The sequence below is a fragment of the Peromyscus leucopus genome, chromosome 10, assembly GCF_004664715.2.
Source record: "Peromyscus leucopus breed LL Stock chromosome 10, UCI_PerLeu_2.1, whole genome shotgun sequence".
Classification (NCBI taxonomy): domain Eukaryota; kingdom Metazoa; phylum Chordata; class Mammalia; order Rodentia; family Cricetidae; genus Peromyscus; species Peromyscus leucopus.
In genome coordinates, this window is record NC_051071.1 from 56,725,847 (window position 1) to 56,743,932 (window position 18,086).

Sequence of the window (18,086 nt, forward strand, 5' to 3'; positions counted from 1 at the left end):
TGAATTCCCCTGAAGAGGCTCTGGTCTGGGCAGTTAGTTTTTACTGTCAACTTGACAAAGTCTAGGGTCACTGGAGAAGTGAGTCTCAGTGGAGGGACAGCCCAGGTCAGATTGACCTTGGGTTTGTCTGTGGAGTTTGTCTTGATTGTTAAGTGATATAGGAGAACCCAGCTCACTGTGCGCTATACTATTCACTGGGCAAGTGGTCCCAGGCTGTGGGAAGCAGTTGAAGTCCTTAATAAATGCATATTATTAACATGAGCATGGTCATGTCACTGCTGTCAATGGCACAGACCCCAGGGAATGGCAAGGCCTCCCTCTGGCTCAGACAATAGATGTAGACAGCATGTTCAAAAAGTATCAACAACAGCTTCTTCCTCCTGGATAACTACAGCAGAGATTGCTGCACTACAGAGATACCCGTATAAAGATTAGCTAACCTGCCTCCTCCTTCAGCTGTATATAAGCCTTCTTAGCTTCCAGACTACTGGTGTGTCATCAGAACACACAGCTCACCCAATCCTAACTTTTCTGTACATGTGTCCTTTGTTTCTTCATCCTCCATTTACCCCAGTCAGGTCAATCCCAAAGATGTGCAGGTCACAGCTAGTGGCACCTGAACAGGGTCCTTGACTACCAGAAACTTGAATTGGTTAGGCAAGGGAACGATTCCTGTGAGAGGCATGCAAATAAAGGTCAGGTGTAAGACTTGGGACAAGCAGAATCTAGAGAAGAGCAGTTCTGTGTTAGTACCTTGAAGGAGATTTTTTGAGGAACTGCGGAAGCAAGGTAAAGTCAGGAGACATGCACTCCTTTTCAGAAGATGGGATAGTAAATTTGGCTACTTGGAGAACACGTAGTAGAAAACTAAGGGATACACAGTCGAAGGACAGGAAGGTATTTACCCTGTGACTAACAGATCTAAAGATAGACCTATCATCTTGACATAGATAAAAAACAGTTGAAAACTATTAATTAAACCTAGTTCTACCAATTACAGAGGTTAAGAATGTACTCATGTAGCATCCGAGGCCAATAGCTGAGATTTCTAAGTTGTGTTGTAACAGTAATGTTTTATCAACCTATTTGAAAAAAGCATTTTTTTTATTTAAGACTTTCTTTGTTCTGTCATTATAAAAAGTTCTTAAAAATCGCTATTTCATTGGAACATCAAATTATGGGTTATCCTTAACCCGTGTTGGATGGGGTAGGGGGGCATGGTCTGTTTGACTCCAGAATAAATCTTCTTACCAATTTTGAGGTGAGAATTACTTTTGCATGGACACAGAGAAGCGCCCCTCCTTGTCTTCCGAAGTGCTTCCCTGTTTTTTTTTTTTTTTTTAATTAATAATTCTAATGCTTCATACTGGCTAAATCTGAACTAATTTCTCCAGTTTTCCCCGTAAGTGTTTCAAAAGAACTCCCCAGACGTGGTGGGCTCCAGAGTGGAGGGGGTCAAGCTGCGTGCCCATGCAGCAGAACTCAAGATGCTGCACTTCATCCCTAGACCAATGGACTCCCCGACCCTGTGGGGAGCCCTTGCATGCTGGGAGTCGCCCTAGGGGGCCACGCTCCGACTGCATTCGCCCGAGCAAGTGCAGGGACTGACGGGGACAACCGGTTGCAGCTGCCTACACAGAGGCAGAGGCAGGGCGATCGGCAGAGAAGAACTAGGGCGACTCCGGTGACCCACGGTGTTTGCACCACTCCGACCGCTGACCTTTCGGCCCCGGCGGAGACGCGCTGACGTCATAGGCGGCGCGACCCGCCGGCAGGCGGCGCATTTTGCTGGCGTCAGACCTGGTGAGCTGAGGCTGGAACGCCGGCCCTGGCATGGGGTGGCCGCTCCGGGCCTGGTGCTGAGCCGCCGAGGCATGTGGGCGCTCGCGGGGCGGGCACTTGCGCCGTGGGCCGTCGGGCCGGCCGCGCGCTTGCTGCCTCCCTGCTCCCGGCACGCGGCTGCCGTGGAGCCCCGGGCCACCCGCCGGCCCGTCAGCACCGCCGAGCTCAAGGTGACCGGCTCACCCCGGGGAAGGCGCTGGGGCTTCCGCGTGTGCACCGAGGGCGGGCGAGCCCTTCCACCCTGGCTGCTCGCTCGCCTGGCTTAGGGGTAGGGATGGTCTGGAGCATGCGTTACTTCTGAAAATCTTCCGAGAAGCTGCACCTCTCTAGCAACGGTTTTCCTGATTTTTGTTAGGTTTTCTCGGGCAACTTGCCTGACTTGCATCCGATCCTGCAGCTTCCTAATTGAGTGAGATAATAATCAGACTTGGAGGTCTGCGGGACGCCCAGGCAGGGGACTTTTTGGCCCCGTGCAAGGATGTGGCTCCAGCAGCTTATGGTTAGAAAAAATGGATTTGTATTCGTCGCAGTTCAGGGTATTTTGAAAGTGATGCGCTTCTGCATAACTTTAACCTGAATGCGATGGGAAAAGAAGACACCACAATGCAGCTATTACAGTTTTGTTTGAAGAATTCACTTATACCATAATCTGCCTTATATTGAGTAACTAAAAAAAAGCCAAAGTAAATGTTATAGTCATTACAATTTCATCTTGTTTCCTGGTGATGAAATACCGGCTGGGGGAAAATGCCCAGCGAGTACACACACTCCCCTGACTGTTTCTCTTGGACTCTAATTTTCAGCAGTTTGCTGCGTGTCTCACTACGTTAAAAGATTTTCTAAGAGCCTTTTGCTTGATAAGGCGTTCTCATACTCTAGAGTTCTGTCTTGCATTCTCCATTACTGGAAGTAAATTTGCTCAATGCCTGATGAAGTATTAAGTAAGGGGGTTTTATTTAGCTTTGTTTATGAAACTGACACAGTAAGTCTCTTGTAATTTGTTCTTTGTAGTTAGGCTTAGTCATGTATCTTTATTTTGGTAAAAAATGAGGTCAGGTAACTGCAGTAAATGAAATTCTCCATAGATCGAAAGATTTTTCTTTGAATTTGTAAATTGTTTTATGCAAATGTTAATCCCCCAAAATGTTCTATTCCCTCCCCATTTTAGGAGAAACCTAACATGTCTAGATTTCCTGTTGAAGATACTAGAAATTTCAGTATCATTGCACATGTGGATCATGGCAAAAGTACTCTAGCTGACAGGCTCCTAGAACTAACAGGTATTTTCATTTTATATCATAAGCTTGTGACTGCCTAGAGTAATTGGGAATTTAGTTTTACCTTGGTGTCTTACATTTCGGTATTGTATCTCTAATGTTCTCTGATAATTATGTTTGATTTTTTTTGTTTGGTCTTGTTTTAAAGCCCAGGGAAATCAATAAATGTGTCTTCTATTTCTAGGAACAATTGATAAGACACAGAAAAATAAGCAGGTTCTTGATAAATTACAAGTGGAACGGGAAAGAGGCATCACCGTGAAAGCACAGACGGCAACTCTGTTTTACAGTTTTGAAGGAAAGCAGTACCTGTTAAATCTCATTGACACACCGGTAAGGTTTCATGTTGGCTTTGCAAAGATGGCTACAGTTAGTCTTGTTGACATTGCAAATGAAATTCTTTCATTTGGGGCTTGGATTTTGTACATCTACCTTTGGTGTTTGTTTTCTCATTTTTTGACGTTAGTGTAACTTTTCTCAAATGTTTTCAAGACCCCCCTCCCCCATATTTTGCAAGTTTTTGTCTTAGCAGTAGATTAGCAATAATAATATCTGTTCCTTTAAAAATTATAGCTGATAGTTAAAGGCACCACTATTTTGCTTTTCAGGGCCATGTTGATTTTAGTTATGAAGTGTCCAGGTCACTGTCGGCCTGCCAAGGAGTCTTATTGGTGGTCGATGCAAATGAGGTAAGATCTTTCATCATACCTGATGTGACATGACCTGTTGGGTGTTTTGTAAAGCTCTCCGTAAAAATGCATTTTGGAAATAGAACTTCTGCATTTGAGCAACAGGTTTGTTATACTGCTTATTCTAAATCGTATACTTTAATATTGCTAAATTGAGGTGCTGACTCACCCTGTTTAATCTATTTCTTGGTAATAGTGTAATCTTGGTTTTGAACCCTGAAGCATAAATGGTGCAGAAAAGTCGGACATGATGCAATTCAGATTTCTCTCGCTATATAGAAATATGTGAAATAACTGTAAAGGCAAGTTTATTTTGGCTCACAGTTTTGAAAGTTGGAGTCCATGATTCATTATTATTATATAATGCAGTGGTAATGCTTGCAGGTGGTGTTGGGGGAAACACAAGTGAGGAAGAGCAAAGGGCCTTAGGTCTCGGCACGATCCTGGCTCTGGCTGGGTGTCGGTGTCAGTCTTTGTCCACCTTGCAGATGTGTCTTTGAGAGCCGGCACTGAAATGAATGGGGCAGACAGCTGAAGCTTCCGACTAAAGTTGTTCTGGAGGACTAGCTCCTTTTGTAGCAAGTTGCACGAAGAAAGGTGACAGGTGGCAAGGAACACCTGTTCCAGAAAATATGCCACAGAAATCAGCAAAACAGAGTCATTAAAAACACATAACCGTGCCCCATTTCCACTCCAACAAGAATAAACACGTCTTATGAATTGAATGCAAATGTTTAATACAGGAGGCACAAAATCACATCCAAGAACAGTCCAGGAAACAAAATGCACTTGTGGTAATGGCCCTCTGCCTATTTCCTGCAGCCACCTCCACGGTTCCGCAAGGCATTGTTCACCATGTGTCATTTTGGCCGTATTCCAGATGGCCGATTGTATCATTTTATTAGCATGATCTAAAAATCTCACTTGGATGATGATACAGGGAATGGTATGGAATTACTAGTTTTGTGGTACATTTAGTGTCAAAGCAGTCATCTCGGTCTCTCTTGTCTTGCTTCCAGGGTATTCAAGCTCAGACTGTAGCAAATTTCTTTCTTGCCTTTGAAGCACAATTGACAGTAATTCCAGTTATAAACAAGGTAATTAAAGTGAGACACCAATGCCATTAATTATTTTACGTTCTAAATGTATCTAGTGTTTAATTGTGAAGTATGTTTTCTTTTTTCCCATAATATGAGAGATCTGTAGCTACTATTCATTTAGATTGTCAGTGGGATTTACCTCTGAATTTCTTGTGATAGAATTGCAGATCAAATATTCCTTTCAGAGAGTTGAAAAGGTTTGTCTGAATTGCATGTGCTGAGAAAAGGCTGTGTCTGTAGGAAAGGGGTGCAAGGCAGATAAAGTAAACCTGCCAGCCCCACTGCCGTGGAGAGGGGCTTAGAGCTAAGAATCAATGCAGTCCATGAAACAGCTCAATGCTAACTTCATCCATATAAATCTATCCAATACTGCAGAGTTAAGAATCCTAATTGAAAAATTCAAACAGCATTAAGCTACATTTCTTGATATTGGTGCTAAATGTAAAATGAGCCTGCCCATAGGTAAAATAGTTTGAATCTGACTTCACTTTAAAAATCTGTTCTCATGGTGTTAATTGATAGACTTTGCCCTGCTTACATTTTTTATCTATTTGTTGCTTGAATTTTCTTTTTAGTAGTTATGCTTGTTAAAATCACATTGGAAATATATAGATTATTTTAAATATTCTTTTGAAAAGTCATGGAGAGGTCAGTTAGGTTAACTCACAGAAGGTTTTATTGCTCTCCAAATATTATTTCTATGGACTAATTTTATTTTTACTACGCTCACTTAGTAATTTTGTTTACAGATAGATCTGAAGAATGCTGATCCTGAAAGGGTTGAAAAACAGATTGAAAAAGTGTTTGATATCCCTGGTGATGAATGTATTAAGGTAAATGCCTTTTTTTAAAGATGATTGTCTTAGTTAATTCTTGTTGTGATGAAACACCATGACCAAAAACTTAGGGAGGAAAGGGTTTATTTGGCTTATACTTTCACATTGTAGGCCATCATTGAAGGAAATCAGGGCAGAAACCTGAAGGCAAGAGCTGGTGCAGAGGCCATGGAGGGGTGCTGCTCACTGGCTTCCTTTCTGTGGTTCACTCAGTCTGCTTTCTTATAGAACCCAGGACCACCAGTCCAGGGTTAGCACCACCCACAATGAACTGGGCCCTCCCACATCAATCACTAATAAAGAAAATACCCTAAGGCTTGCCTACAGCCTGATCTTATAAAGACATTTTCTCAGTTCATAGAACTAACCAGTACAACTGTTGATTTTTCTTAGGAAATTCTCAGCTGATTGACCCAACTGAAATTTAATGATGTTTGATTACCTTGCACTCATCACTTTTTTTTGTAGTTTTAGAGTGTTCTTTTATTATTATTTCATTAGATTCAGGTGAGAAAACTCCTTTTATATTGTGAGAATGTATAGATTGTTTCTGTGTTATTTTTAAATGAACTAAGGCTTAAAGATTTTATCATTCTTACATTGTTCAGCTTTCTACAGCCCCATGTTGGAAGTTGGAACACTAAAATGTTTTTGGTTTTTTTATTTTATTTTAACTCTTTTGCTCTTTGGTCTTTGGTCTTTTGGGAGCCCACCACCCAATATACATGGAGACTTAGTTCTTTTTTATGGCTGTCTGGCCTTAGCTTGCCTTGTTTCTTGCCAGCTTTTTTTAACTTTAAATGATGCCATCTACCCTTTATGTTTGAGCGTTTTCCTTTTTTTAACTTCTGTGTATCTTACTTTCACTCTTACTCTGTGGTTGGCTGTGTGGCTGGCCTCAAGTGTCCTCTTCTTTTTTTCTTGCTCCTTCTTTTCCTCCCCGATTTCTCCTACTATTTATTCTCTCTGCCTGCCAGCCCTGCCTACCCTTTCTCCCGCCTTGCTATTGGCCATTCAGCTCTTTATTAGACCTTCATGTGTTTTACACAGGCAAAGTAACACAGCTTCACAGAGTTAAACAAATGCAACAAAAAAGAATACAATGCATCTTTGCATCATTAATGTTCCATAGCATAAACAAAAGTAACACATCTTAAAATAATATTCTACAACACTCTCCTAAGATCACAGATTTAGTTAGCCTGTATGTCAGGACTAATGTTTTGAAACAAAGTCTTTTGAAACTAAGTGTAACATTAATCCTCTCTTTTGGGGGAAGGAGGGATCCATTTACTTATTTTCAATTATGTGTACATGTGTGTGCCAGCACAAGACTGTGCACCATGTGGTGCAAATGCCCAAGGAAGTCAGCAGTGGGAGTTGGTTCCTCTGTAACTGGAGTTACAGGATGTGTGAGCACCCTACTGTGGGTGCTGGAAAGGAACCCTGGTGTACTCTATGAGGCAGCAAGTGTTCTCAACATCTGAGCCATCTCTCCTGCCCTAAGCATTACTTCTTAGAAGTTATTTTGTATATGTGGTAATTTTGTTTTTGAAAAGCAGGTATTTGGGGACTTGATAGGTACTGGTTAAAGTGATGCATTTCATTAAAAGTCATCATTTTTACTCAACAAAATTTTTGTTTTCTCATTCCATTGCTTTGTGAACACACTAAGAATGTTCTTATACTTTAATCCTGAAACCATAGGGTCACTAACACTGAATAATGAGAAGAAATCCTAATCCTTCCCCTTGTTCTGGGTTCAAACAAATGAGGAAGAGAATTCTTCCTCCTGATCAAATGATGAGGCCCCAGGAAGGACGGTGCAGCCTTCAATCTCAGTGCTTTTCTTTCTCCATGGTTTCAGATTTCTGCGAAACTTGGGACGAATGTTGAAAGTGTTCTTCAGGCAGTCATTGAAAGAATACCTCCGTAAGTGGTTTGTTGTTAGACTGTTCACTCAGGTTTAAGAGTTTAGGATTTAATAACTTGTAGATGTTTGTAATTTAATAGTTTAGATTAATAGGCCATCAACTTGATCTGTCATTTTAAACTAATGAATATGGCAAGTGATCTCGCAGTACGGTAGAATACATTTTTGCTTTTAGTAATGTAACGAAGGCCATTTCAATATAGTAAAACAGAAAATAAAGCAAGGATAATGGCAATCTCTCTGATAATCGTAATATAGGGACTTAAGTATGTTGGCAATTGGTCTTTGCTATATATTGAGCATACAGCCATAATATTTTCAAATACATGTTTTTGAATATATCTCAAAAATTATATATTATTTTGAAATAATAATTCCAAAATTTAAAATTGATGGTTGAATTAAATCAAACACATCTTATAGAAAGGCCCTTTTGCTTTGGCCTTTGAGTAATTATCTTTTGCAAAATTAAAATAAATTAGCATATTTCCTAAGTTGAAAATAGGCATTTTCTTTTCTTTCTTATTCTGACATTTTCTTATATATACTTAAATTTATCTTTTATAATAGTCCAAAAGTACATCGTGAAAACCCACTGAAAGCATTGGTATTTGATTCCACCTTTGACCAGTATAGAGGTGTGGTAGCCAACATAGCACTGTTTGATGGAGTGGTTTCCAAAGGAGATAAAATTGTATCCGCACACACTAAGAAGACATATGAAGTTAATGAAGTAGGCATTTTGAATCCTAATGAGCAGCCAACTCATAAATTGTAAGTATTCTGTTTTACGTTTATGGATGTGTTTCTCCCAATGTGCTCAGAATGTTCATGATGTAGAGTTAAAACAGATGATATATATATAGTGCCATATATAGTGCCACTATACATCCAGACACTTGGTCTTGAAAAACCAAAAAAAAAAAAACATCTCATGTGTATGTAGTAGGCAGTTTTATGGGTATGAAAATTATTTGGTTTTATTAATTAGTAGAAAAAACTTAGTGATCTAGTGTAATCCTATGTTAGTTCTAGTATAATCAAATGTTAATGCATTTGATGGAACAATGGAATATTAGGGCACCTCAACTCACTTGATAGATTTATTTTTCATTTTGCATTTCATCTCATCACAACCAAATCTTGCAATATAAGGTGCTGCAGAAACTGACCACTCCTTTGTTCACTGTGGAATTCAGGATTAAACCTGGGTTAATTAAAATTTATAGAGGAGTGGGATTAAGAAATTAGTATGCGCTAGAAAATCTCTGAAAGGGCTGCTGAATGATTTCTCTGATAACAGGAAGACATGACATCGGGCACGTAATTTTGCTTTCCTGTTGTCTCTGAAGATTAAAGTGTCGCATATTTGAGTTCATGGATCATACTCCACAGTTTCATGTTGTATCTAAAAATCCTCATGTGAATCATGACACATTTCAAATCAGTCCATTTTAGTTTTAGTGAAGTGTTTTTGAAGTAAGTTCATGTATTGTAATATATGTATTGTAGTATTTGTATATATGTAATATATTCATTGAACATTACTGCCTCTTCGTTGGAGGCTCCTCTGCTACATGTAAATGAGTTTGCTACTATATATGTTTTTTTTTTTTAACCTAAAACTGAATTCTTGGAATCTCCTCTTCATGTGGAAAGTCTGATATGTAATAGACTGTTAAATGTTTACTTTTTTCTGTTTGGTTAAAATTTATCTTTTTTCCCCTTGTTATTGAACCTTTATAAAATAATAATAGACATAATATTCTCCTGAAGTATTTTTAAAACAGATGTTAGAATCTGGTGTTTAATTTGTGAAAGGTGGGCAGAATCACAAAGACAGGTTTGGGCATGTGTAGAGATTTAGGACAGTGGATAAAACACAGTGTTGTTTTCCTGATGAGCTTCAGAGGTTGAAAATCAGTGCGTGGCACTTACTTGATTGGAAGGTATGTGACAGATTCCTAGGAAGACAGTACTGTGAGTATGTGCTTACAACAGAAAAGCAGTAAATATTTGCATATGCTAATTTTATTTAGATATGCAGGACAGGTGGGCTTTCTGATTGCTGGGATGAAAGATGTCACTGAAGCACAAATAGGAGATACATTATATTTACATAATCATCCAGTGGAGCCCTTGCCTGGGTTTAAATCAGCGAAACCAATGGTATTTGCAGGTGAGGAGCTCACAAATTCAACACCAAAGGGCCAAAATATTTTTTTATTAAAAGTCTGTTTCTGTGGTGAAAGAAAATGTACTAGAAGATAATAAACATTCTTATAAATTTGTTGGTGATATATATATATATATATATATATATATATATATAATGATATTTCATTTGCCTGTGTGTATGTATGTGGTACTTCTAGTTATAAATTTGTAGCTTCATTTACGTGGTGATGTTTTTATATGAGAGATCATTTTGGATTTCTTAAAGAAATAAGTGAGTATGTAAGAGATCTGAGTAACATGAATTTTCTTCCTTATTCTCTGAGAAGTTAGTGGATTATATTTCTTTTTTTTTTTTTTTTTTTGGTTTTTCGAGACAGGGTTTCTCTGTGTAGCTTTGCACCTTTCCTGGAACTCACTTTGGAGATCAGGCTGGCCTCGAACTCACAGAGATCCGCCTGGCTCTGCCTCCCGAGTGCTGGGATTAAAGGCGTGCGCCACCACCGCCCGGCTTTATATTTCATTTTATTTTTTCTAAGTAGGATGTTTAATTACAATTCTGAGTAGAATTAATGAATCCCTCTTCTTAGTCAAGTTCTCTTAGTTAGACTGTACTCCTGTGGATGCAGTAGACAGCATTGTAGCCTCTAGTATGTGTAATATCAGAACAGGTATTACTGTGAGTGTTGCAGACGTTTAGATAATGAAGACCTAATGGAGGGTCATCTGGTTATTCTCACCTTGGTCTCTACTCATAGTCCTCTATAATCAGAGATCGTGGTTTATTGCTGCTGTGTTAGGCAGAATCAGTCACTTGGATTTCTGAAGATTTGTAAAGTGTAGCATAAGCAGGAAATGAAGAGAATCCGAGGAATCGGTAGTAGCTCCCATAGTTTAAGCAGTAAGTTTCTAAAAGCCAAATTTATATTTAGTTTTAGTAACCGGTCTAGAAATGAAGCCCAGTGTCGTGTTCATTTCTGGGGCTATTTCCCACCTACTAATATTTTTCCTCACAGTAGTGGACCATCTTGTGCTTTGGGTTTTTTAAATAAACATAATTTACCTAATTGTGAATAGACAATTAATTCCCTTGGTTGTTTCTATTTTTTCTTCTTTTTGTATTTCTCCAAAAGCGTAAAACCACTGTTTGGAGTGTCAACATAATTGTATATTCATTAAAGCTAATGGTTTCCAAGATAGCTTGCAATCAGTTTAATAAAGAAAAGTAATGTAAATGCCATTTGGTTAATTTTGATTTTGACAGCACTTCATGTTGTGTTTGTGTCCCCAGGAATGTACCCCATAGACCAATCTGAATATAATAACCTGAGGAGTGCTATAGAAAAACTGACCTTAAATGACTCCAGTGTGACAGTGCATCGAGACAGTAGTCTGGCCCTGGGTGCTGGCTGGAGGTAAGGTAAAGTCACATCCTAGAGTCACATTTTTGTAGGAAAATCAGTTCTAATTGGATGCGTTGCTCATGAACATTTCTGAAGATCAGTTTAAATTTTTTTTACATTCTTTGTGTGTTTGTGTGCACATGTATATGCAGTGTGCATGCCCAGATGATGTTCATGCTCATGGATCTGAGATCAACTTCAGGCTCCCTTTATTTTTGAGACAGTGTCGCTCACTGACCCTGGAGGTCACCCTGGCACTTTGCTGTCTCCTCCCAGCACTGGGGTCACAGGTGCATTCTGCTGCTCGTGCCTTTCTCATGTGCATGTTGGGGCTACAAAGTTGGGTCCTTATGTTTGCACAGTGAGTCAGTACCCAGCCAGCCATCTTTCCAAGCCCTAAAGATCAGTTTAGATGAGGAAAATAACTAAACTCTTAATGTCTGCTTATTTCTCAAGTGGGTTCATGTTTTCTGGATAATTTTTATACTAATTTAAAATAGTAGAAGATCTAGGTCTTATTTTATAAAATTATACAAGAGAGTCAAATTTCTGGAATGAGTCTTGATTTCCACCCTTTTCCACAAGGTAGCAATGTGTTCAACAACAGCCCAGTGGAAATGGACATTTGGAGGGTTTTTGGTGTTTTTTTCTCCCTTTTCTCCAGGTTGGGATTTCTTGGAATTTTGCACATGGAAGTTTTCAACCAGCGACTAGAGCAAGAATATAATGCTTCTGTTATTTTGACAACCCCTACTGTTCCATACAAAGCTGTTCTTTCATCTGCAAAATTGATAAAGGTATCATAATATTTATTTCTATTTTGAATCCACCTGAAAGGGAAAATTTAATAAAGAAGTGCATGTGTATATACTAAATACAAGAGAAAAGTTTTAGTTATAAAAGATGATTTTGATCATAATTAATTGATGTTATAAAAAACTAAAACTTTCATTCTTGTAGGACATTGTTAAGTTAGTGCTAGAAGCAATACTGTATTCCATTTAAGTGGCAATCTCGACATTTAAACCACTGCTACCTTTAGCACAGATAAACCAGTTTTATACACTAATAATAATAATAATACCCTAAACAGTCAAATTAAAATGTAGCATTTTGTCTTACTTTTTCTAGATAGCTTATAAAGTGTGCATGTAAATTTTAATAACCAAAATATATTAATATACTTAGAATTAACATTCCTACCAATGTTAAAAGGTAGTAATTGGAAGATTTTTTTTTGTGTGTGTTATGTAATAGTCTAACCTTTAGGTGTGTTGTTACTGTTGCTGCCGCTGCTTTGTTAATTGTCGTAAGTTCAATAACTGTGTTCTAAAATATACTGAATGATAAAAGCAAACCATTAAGAAACATAATTGTATTAGTGTTTGTTTTTAAATACCATTCCCTTTTCTCATTTTTAGGAATATAAAGAAAAAGAAATCACAATCATCAACCCTGCACAATTCCCTGATAAGTCAAAAGTAACAGAATATTTGGAACCAGTTGTTTTGGGCACTGTTGTCACACCAACTGAATACACTGGGAAAGTAATGGCGCTTTGCCAGGTAGAAACACAAAGCAGGTTCCAGTCCTCTGGGGCAGTGCTTACCTAAGCTTGTATTTATGGGATCCTTCTGCTGAGATATTGGCTTCAATAAAATTAAAGAAGTATTTCTTGTTTCACGGAATAAAAATAAAAGCAACATACTTATCCCAAAGGGACTTCTAGTATGATTTAGTCTATTTGTGTATTTGAAAGTGAATATAATATGATTTTGAAGATAAAACTGCTATAATAGAGATGAAAGGCTTTGGTTTAAAAGCTATATTGTTTCTGAATTAAAAACTCATGATTGTAAATTTTTGGTAGACCATTAAATAATACTCTTTTATTCTGTTTACTTTTGTTTATAGAAATTTTAATTTGAAAATTAAAAACTTACCTATTTGCATCAATTATTTGTGTGAATTATCTTTGAACTCTTTTTCTTTAGGCACGAAGAGCAATTCAGAAAAATATGATTTTTATTGATGAAAATAGAGTTATGCTTAAATATCTCTTCCCTTTGAATGAAATTGTGGTAGATTTTTATGACTCTTTGAAGTCTCTATCTTCTGGATATGCAAGGTGAGAAAATAATAGTCATAAATGTCTCAGTGAAGCTTTTGAAAATGCTGAGAGTAAGAATTTACTCTCTATCCTTAGTAATGTCTGCTCTCTTGAAGACAGTTGAGAATCCTATAAGGTTAGGTAGCTTGGAGCATTATAGATATTATAGAGTACTTGACATTTGCTTATAGGAGGAAAAATTTCTTTTTGATTCATCAGACTTAATCTGAAGAAGTAAGCAACTTCTTAAGATTTTTATATCCCTCGTGTCTTAAGAGTTGGACATAATTTCAAAAACCTTCTGTGATGGAGTGATAACCTTATGTATGTTATTTGGACCCTGGAGCATCTACTTATATTTGAAAACTGGATGTAAATATTGAGTATGAAAATTGCTAAATATTCACTGCTTTTACCAATGCTGTAGTCAAGAACTAGGTCTTCTCGGGACTATGTTGTCCATCTAATAAAAGTCTGTATGTTTTAAGTTAGTACTTGGAACCCAGCCAAATAAAAGTACAAGAGTTGAGTGTTAAAAGAGCAAGAAACTGTTTATATTGCCTTCTGGCTTTATGACTTAAACGTTTTGACTAGCACTGTTAGTTTGGACCATATTGATGAAAGTAGTAGCTAGCATGAGCACATGTTTTTGATTACCTAAGCTTTTTTGTAACTACTTGGTATGTGTTAGGTCCATGTATACTATTACATGTATTAGCTCCTTCAGGCCTGACAAAAACTTCGAATGGTCAAACTGCATATCTGTGTAGGAAATCCAAGTGTCCTTTCTTAATGGCAGTTCTTTAGTGCATTATCTAAACATATGTTTGTTTGATTTTTGTTTCTCTTTGTTTCTGTTACCAATGTTACCATTGGTAATAAAAAACTAATAATGACCCATTGAAGTAGTGTTAGCCAAAGTCCACCAGTTGTTGGCAATTAGAAAGGAGCTGACATTTGTTTTCAGTGGTCGATTTTCCTGGATTACCCTAACCAATTCTTTTTCCTTCTCTAGGGATTTATAGTTCCTGTATTTAGGGCCCTCAGTTCATAAATGAAGGTTGATACATTTGGTTCTTTACGATGGACATAGACATCCATTAAATGAAACTTTATGTGGTAATAATTTAATCAGGTTTTCTTCAGGTGAGGGCAGGTTGTAGGAAATGAACATTGTAGGAAAAAGGAATTTATTGAGTGTAATCTGATAGTATCATGTTTATCGTTGTTCTTTCTTTCCTTGTTAGTTTTGATTATGAAGATGCAGGTTACCAGGCTGCAGATCTTATAAAAATGGATATTCTACTGAATGGAAATATCGTGGAAGAGCTGGTAACTGTGGTACATAGGTAAGTAGACTAGAAAAAGATCACTGACTGTGAACATGATCACTTTTGGGTGTTTTTCTGTAATTGATGGTTCTTCATTCTTGTTGGAGCAGATACATTTTGTAAATCTTTGGAAGATAATTAAAATATATTTTAGTCTACTAATTTTTCCTTCTATTTTTACATTGTTCTTTCCCTATTAATAAATATAGATATAGAATTATCAGAACCAAAGGAAATAATTTTTCCCTTACTGTGTTAATGTACAATAAAATGTTTTTTAACTTTATAATGATGTTTTAGGATTGAGAACAAAAAGATTTTCATATTTCTAAAAATCATTCATGATGATAAAAAGTCAACTATACATGTTCACAAAGTGGTAGACTGTTAGAAATTATTCCATATCAATGCATTTTTTATTTTTTTAATCAATGCAATTATAAGTCACAGTATAGATTAATATCTAGTTACAAAAAATGCCTAATAAGTAGAAATTGTTGAGTTTTATTTTAATCTCTTAAAACTCACTTTACTTTTATTACTGTTAATTACTGCACATGAACTATAAAGATAATTTAAATATTTATATTTAGGATATTTATATTTTTTTCTGTCTTCAGAGAGAAAGCATACACTGTTGGCAAAACCATATGTGAACGTCTAAAGGATTCTCTGCCCAGACAGCTATTTGAGATAGCAATCCAAGCTGCTGTTGGAAGCAAAGTAATTGCAAGAGAAACGTGAGTTGAGATTCATTTTTGTCCAAGGCTGGCTTTAGAAACAATGTACACAGAAAACAAGATGAAAGTTTTAATCTTGGTCTACGTTTAGTCTCATTCAGCATGAGATGATAAAGCGTTCTGATTCTTCCACTGACGTTCCATGACTTTGCATTACTTACATTGAGTGATGCTACTTACAACTGATATAATTTATGAAGATTTCAAGAATTTCTGCATATTTCCATTGAATTCCTGGGTTAAGAGATTTCTGTACAGTTTCATTCAATGGTTTATAATTTGTTCAGGTAGATTATAAGTGGCAGAAACAGAATCTAAGGTAATGGTAAAATGTTTTCTCTGAAGAACTTATTCAGGAAAGATTATAAATAACATGTTGGGTTTTGTTTTCTAGATCAAGTCCCTCATTGGTTTATAGTAGATATGGAAAAGAGGTCACTTTCTGTAGGAAGCTAGCTTTGTGGATGAAGTTAGACTCCTGTAGCAGCAAGTGTAGTCTCTGGCAACACTTCCCCTGCCCAGCCTTTAGAGATCTTAAGACCCTGGAAGTTAGAAGTACCTCTTCAGTTATGACAAACTGGGAATTGCTGTTTAATTCTAGCTTAACCTAAACCTAATGCATCAGTCCTGGTGAAATACAACCACCATTTTGATATCGATTATATAAAACGGATGCCCATTAGGAGAATAATTTCATTTTGAACATTATTTTGTTTCTGTTATTCATTATCCAAGAAAACCCAGAAATTAGGCAGAGTTCTAGGGACCATCCTAGAAAAATAGAGCAGTTACCACATGGTCATTTTCACATAAATTGAATTGAAAATACAGTAAGAAAAAGTGATACTTTTCAAAATTAGTGTTGATCTGAAAGTGTCATAATAATAGTTGTATAATTGATGGTTGGATATATTAACAATTTGTCTTGAATGGTTGTATAAAACCTACATTTATTAATAAAACCTTTACTCGTCACTATCCATTTGCAGTCAAGTCAGCAATGTGATGATTTCATTTTTTAAAAGATGCTATTCAGAGTATTTCTAGGCTGAGCTGGGAATAATGTAATTCTTTTATTAAGGCCACAAATGCTCATAGTTCTCTCATGCAGACCACAAACCTGGATCTTTCTTATCAAAGTATATGGTGACATTAAAATGAACTTTTTGCATCTTAAAATTAGTATATGAAAATAAATATAAGAACATTTGAACTAATTAATTACATAAAGCAATTTTGTCTAAAGAACACTATCATTATTTTATTAAAAGAAGAATTGTATATAGAAATCAAATACTTTTGAACTGTATAATAAATTTTCAACCTAAAAAAAAATTTCTTCTTTTACAGTGTGAAAGCCTATAGAAAAAATGTTTTGGCAAAATGTGTATGTAACTATGTTTTTTTCTACTTTATTATATTTAATGAGTTTAAAATCAATGGGGTTATAAATTTGTTTTGATTTTAATTTTTATGTACCATGTATTTCATTTCCAAGTTTCATTTTAAATGGGTAAATTTCTGCTTAACCATATTAGCATCATTTAACTACATTTAAAAATGCTTCTCATTTTCTCTTTTCTTATGCAATACCACATAAAAGAGAATTTTATGTTACTACCATAAGTTTATATATAATGAAAGATTTATAGTTACTCTTTCTTACTATTGGAAGAGTAGGAATTGGTCTGCCTTGCTACATTGATTTTTGAATTGCCTTTTTTAAAAGTAAAAATCTGTTATTGTGAAAACCAAATCCTTCTTTTTATAAGTGTCTGGTGAAGTTTCTGACACAGGTCTGCCTGTGAGAGTCTCTGCTTTATTAGGCTGTAGCTATGTAATATGCTTATCTTAAATAAATGATACAGATTTTTGAGGAGGGGTCAAATGAGGTTACAATAGTATGATTATGGTTCTGGTGTTCCTTGGTGTAATTATGTTATCATTTCCTTTGAACCAATTTGGATTTCTTATTTTTCAGTATGGTGGTGATATCACCCGAAAAATGAAACTTTTGAAGAGGCAGACAGAAGGGAAAAAAAAGCTGAGGAAGATTGGCAACATTGAAATTCCCAAAGATGCTTTTATAAAAGTTCTGAAAACCCAGTCCAATAAATGATTCATGGACAGCAGGGCTGGTTATCTTTTTCTTCCAATTTATATTGACAACAGAATGAAAACTATGAAATGCATATTACCTTTAGGGTCTTCAACTTTGACCTACTGGTAGAAAAGAGGTAGACTGTATAGTCTGTTGCCTAGTCTCTTTCATGTTCCACTACTCATTAGTAATCTTGACAAAATTCTTTGACCCATCTTTTTTTTTTTTTTTTTTTTTTTTTTTTTGGTTTTTAGTGTTTTGAGACAGCATCTTGCCATATAGCCCTGGCTAGCCCAAGATAACATCATATAGGCCAGATTGACCTCAGAATTGTGACAATCCTCCAGCTTTAGCCTTCCCATTGTTGGGATGACAGATGTGGGGTACATTGTCCAGTTTATGCATAGTTTTCTTAGATATTAAAAGGACCGCTAATTCCATCTAGTTCAGTTAAAAGCTTTTGGGATCACCTTGTTTCAGTTTTTAACTTAAACACTATCTGATATAAATGAAAATCAGTTATTAAGATATAAAGAACATGTTACCATT

General features: G+C 36.6%; 1 protein-coding gene across 2 annotated transcripts; it reads left to right on the forward strand.

Moving 5' to 3' along the window:
- The first annotated feature begins 1,799 nt into the window (after nucleotides 1-1,799).
- Nucleotides 1,800-17,568, forward strand: Guf1 (GTP binding elongation factor GUF1). Of its 2 annotated transcripts, XM_028894533.2 has the most exons (17): nucleotides 1,800-2,012; nucleotides 3,011-3,122; nucleotides 3,304-3,452; nucleotides 3,728-3,808; nucleotides 4,828-4,905; nucleotides 5,658-5,741; nucleotides 7,612-7,676; nucleotides 8,248-8,451; nucleotides 9,717-9,856; nucleotides 11,144-11,267; nucleotides 11,920-12,052; nucleotides 12,677-12,820; nucleotides 13,250-13,383; nucleotides 14,613-14,714; nucleotides 15,317-15,436; nucleotides 16,787-16,823; nucleotides 17,418-17,568. In XM_028894533.2, exons 1-17 carry the CDS (start codon nucleotides 1,875-1,877, stop codon nucleotides 17,553-17,555), a joined length of 1,983 nt encoding a protein of 660 aa, XP_028750366.1. In that variant the 5' UTR covers nucleotides 1,800-1,874; the 3' UTR covers nucleotides 17,556-17,568. The 2 variants fall into 2 exon arrangements, with proteins under 2 accessions (XP_028750366.1, XP_028750367.1); XM_028894534.2 differs by lacking the exon at nucleotides 16,787-16,823 and having other exon boundaries at nucleotides 17,418-17,472.
- Nucleotides 17,569-18,086: the final 518 nt, after the last annotated feature.

Excerpts from the sequence above, each read along its gene's own strand:
- Guf1 (XM_028894533.2), top strand. The coding sequence starts at position 1,875 with ATGTGGGCGCTCGCGGGGCGGGCACTTGCGCCGTGGGCCGTCGGGCCG. Across the intron at positions 3,809-4,827 it reads TGGTGGTCGATGCAAATGAG|GGTATTCAAGCTCAGACTGT; the intron begins GTAAGATCTTTC and ends TCTTGCTTCCAG. Across the intron at positions 12,053-12,676 it reads CATCTGCAAAATTGATAAAG|GAATATAAAGAAAAAGAAAT; the intron begins GTATCATAATAT and ends TCTCATTTTTAG.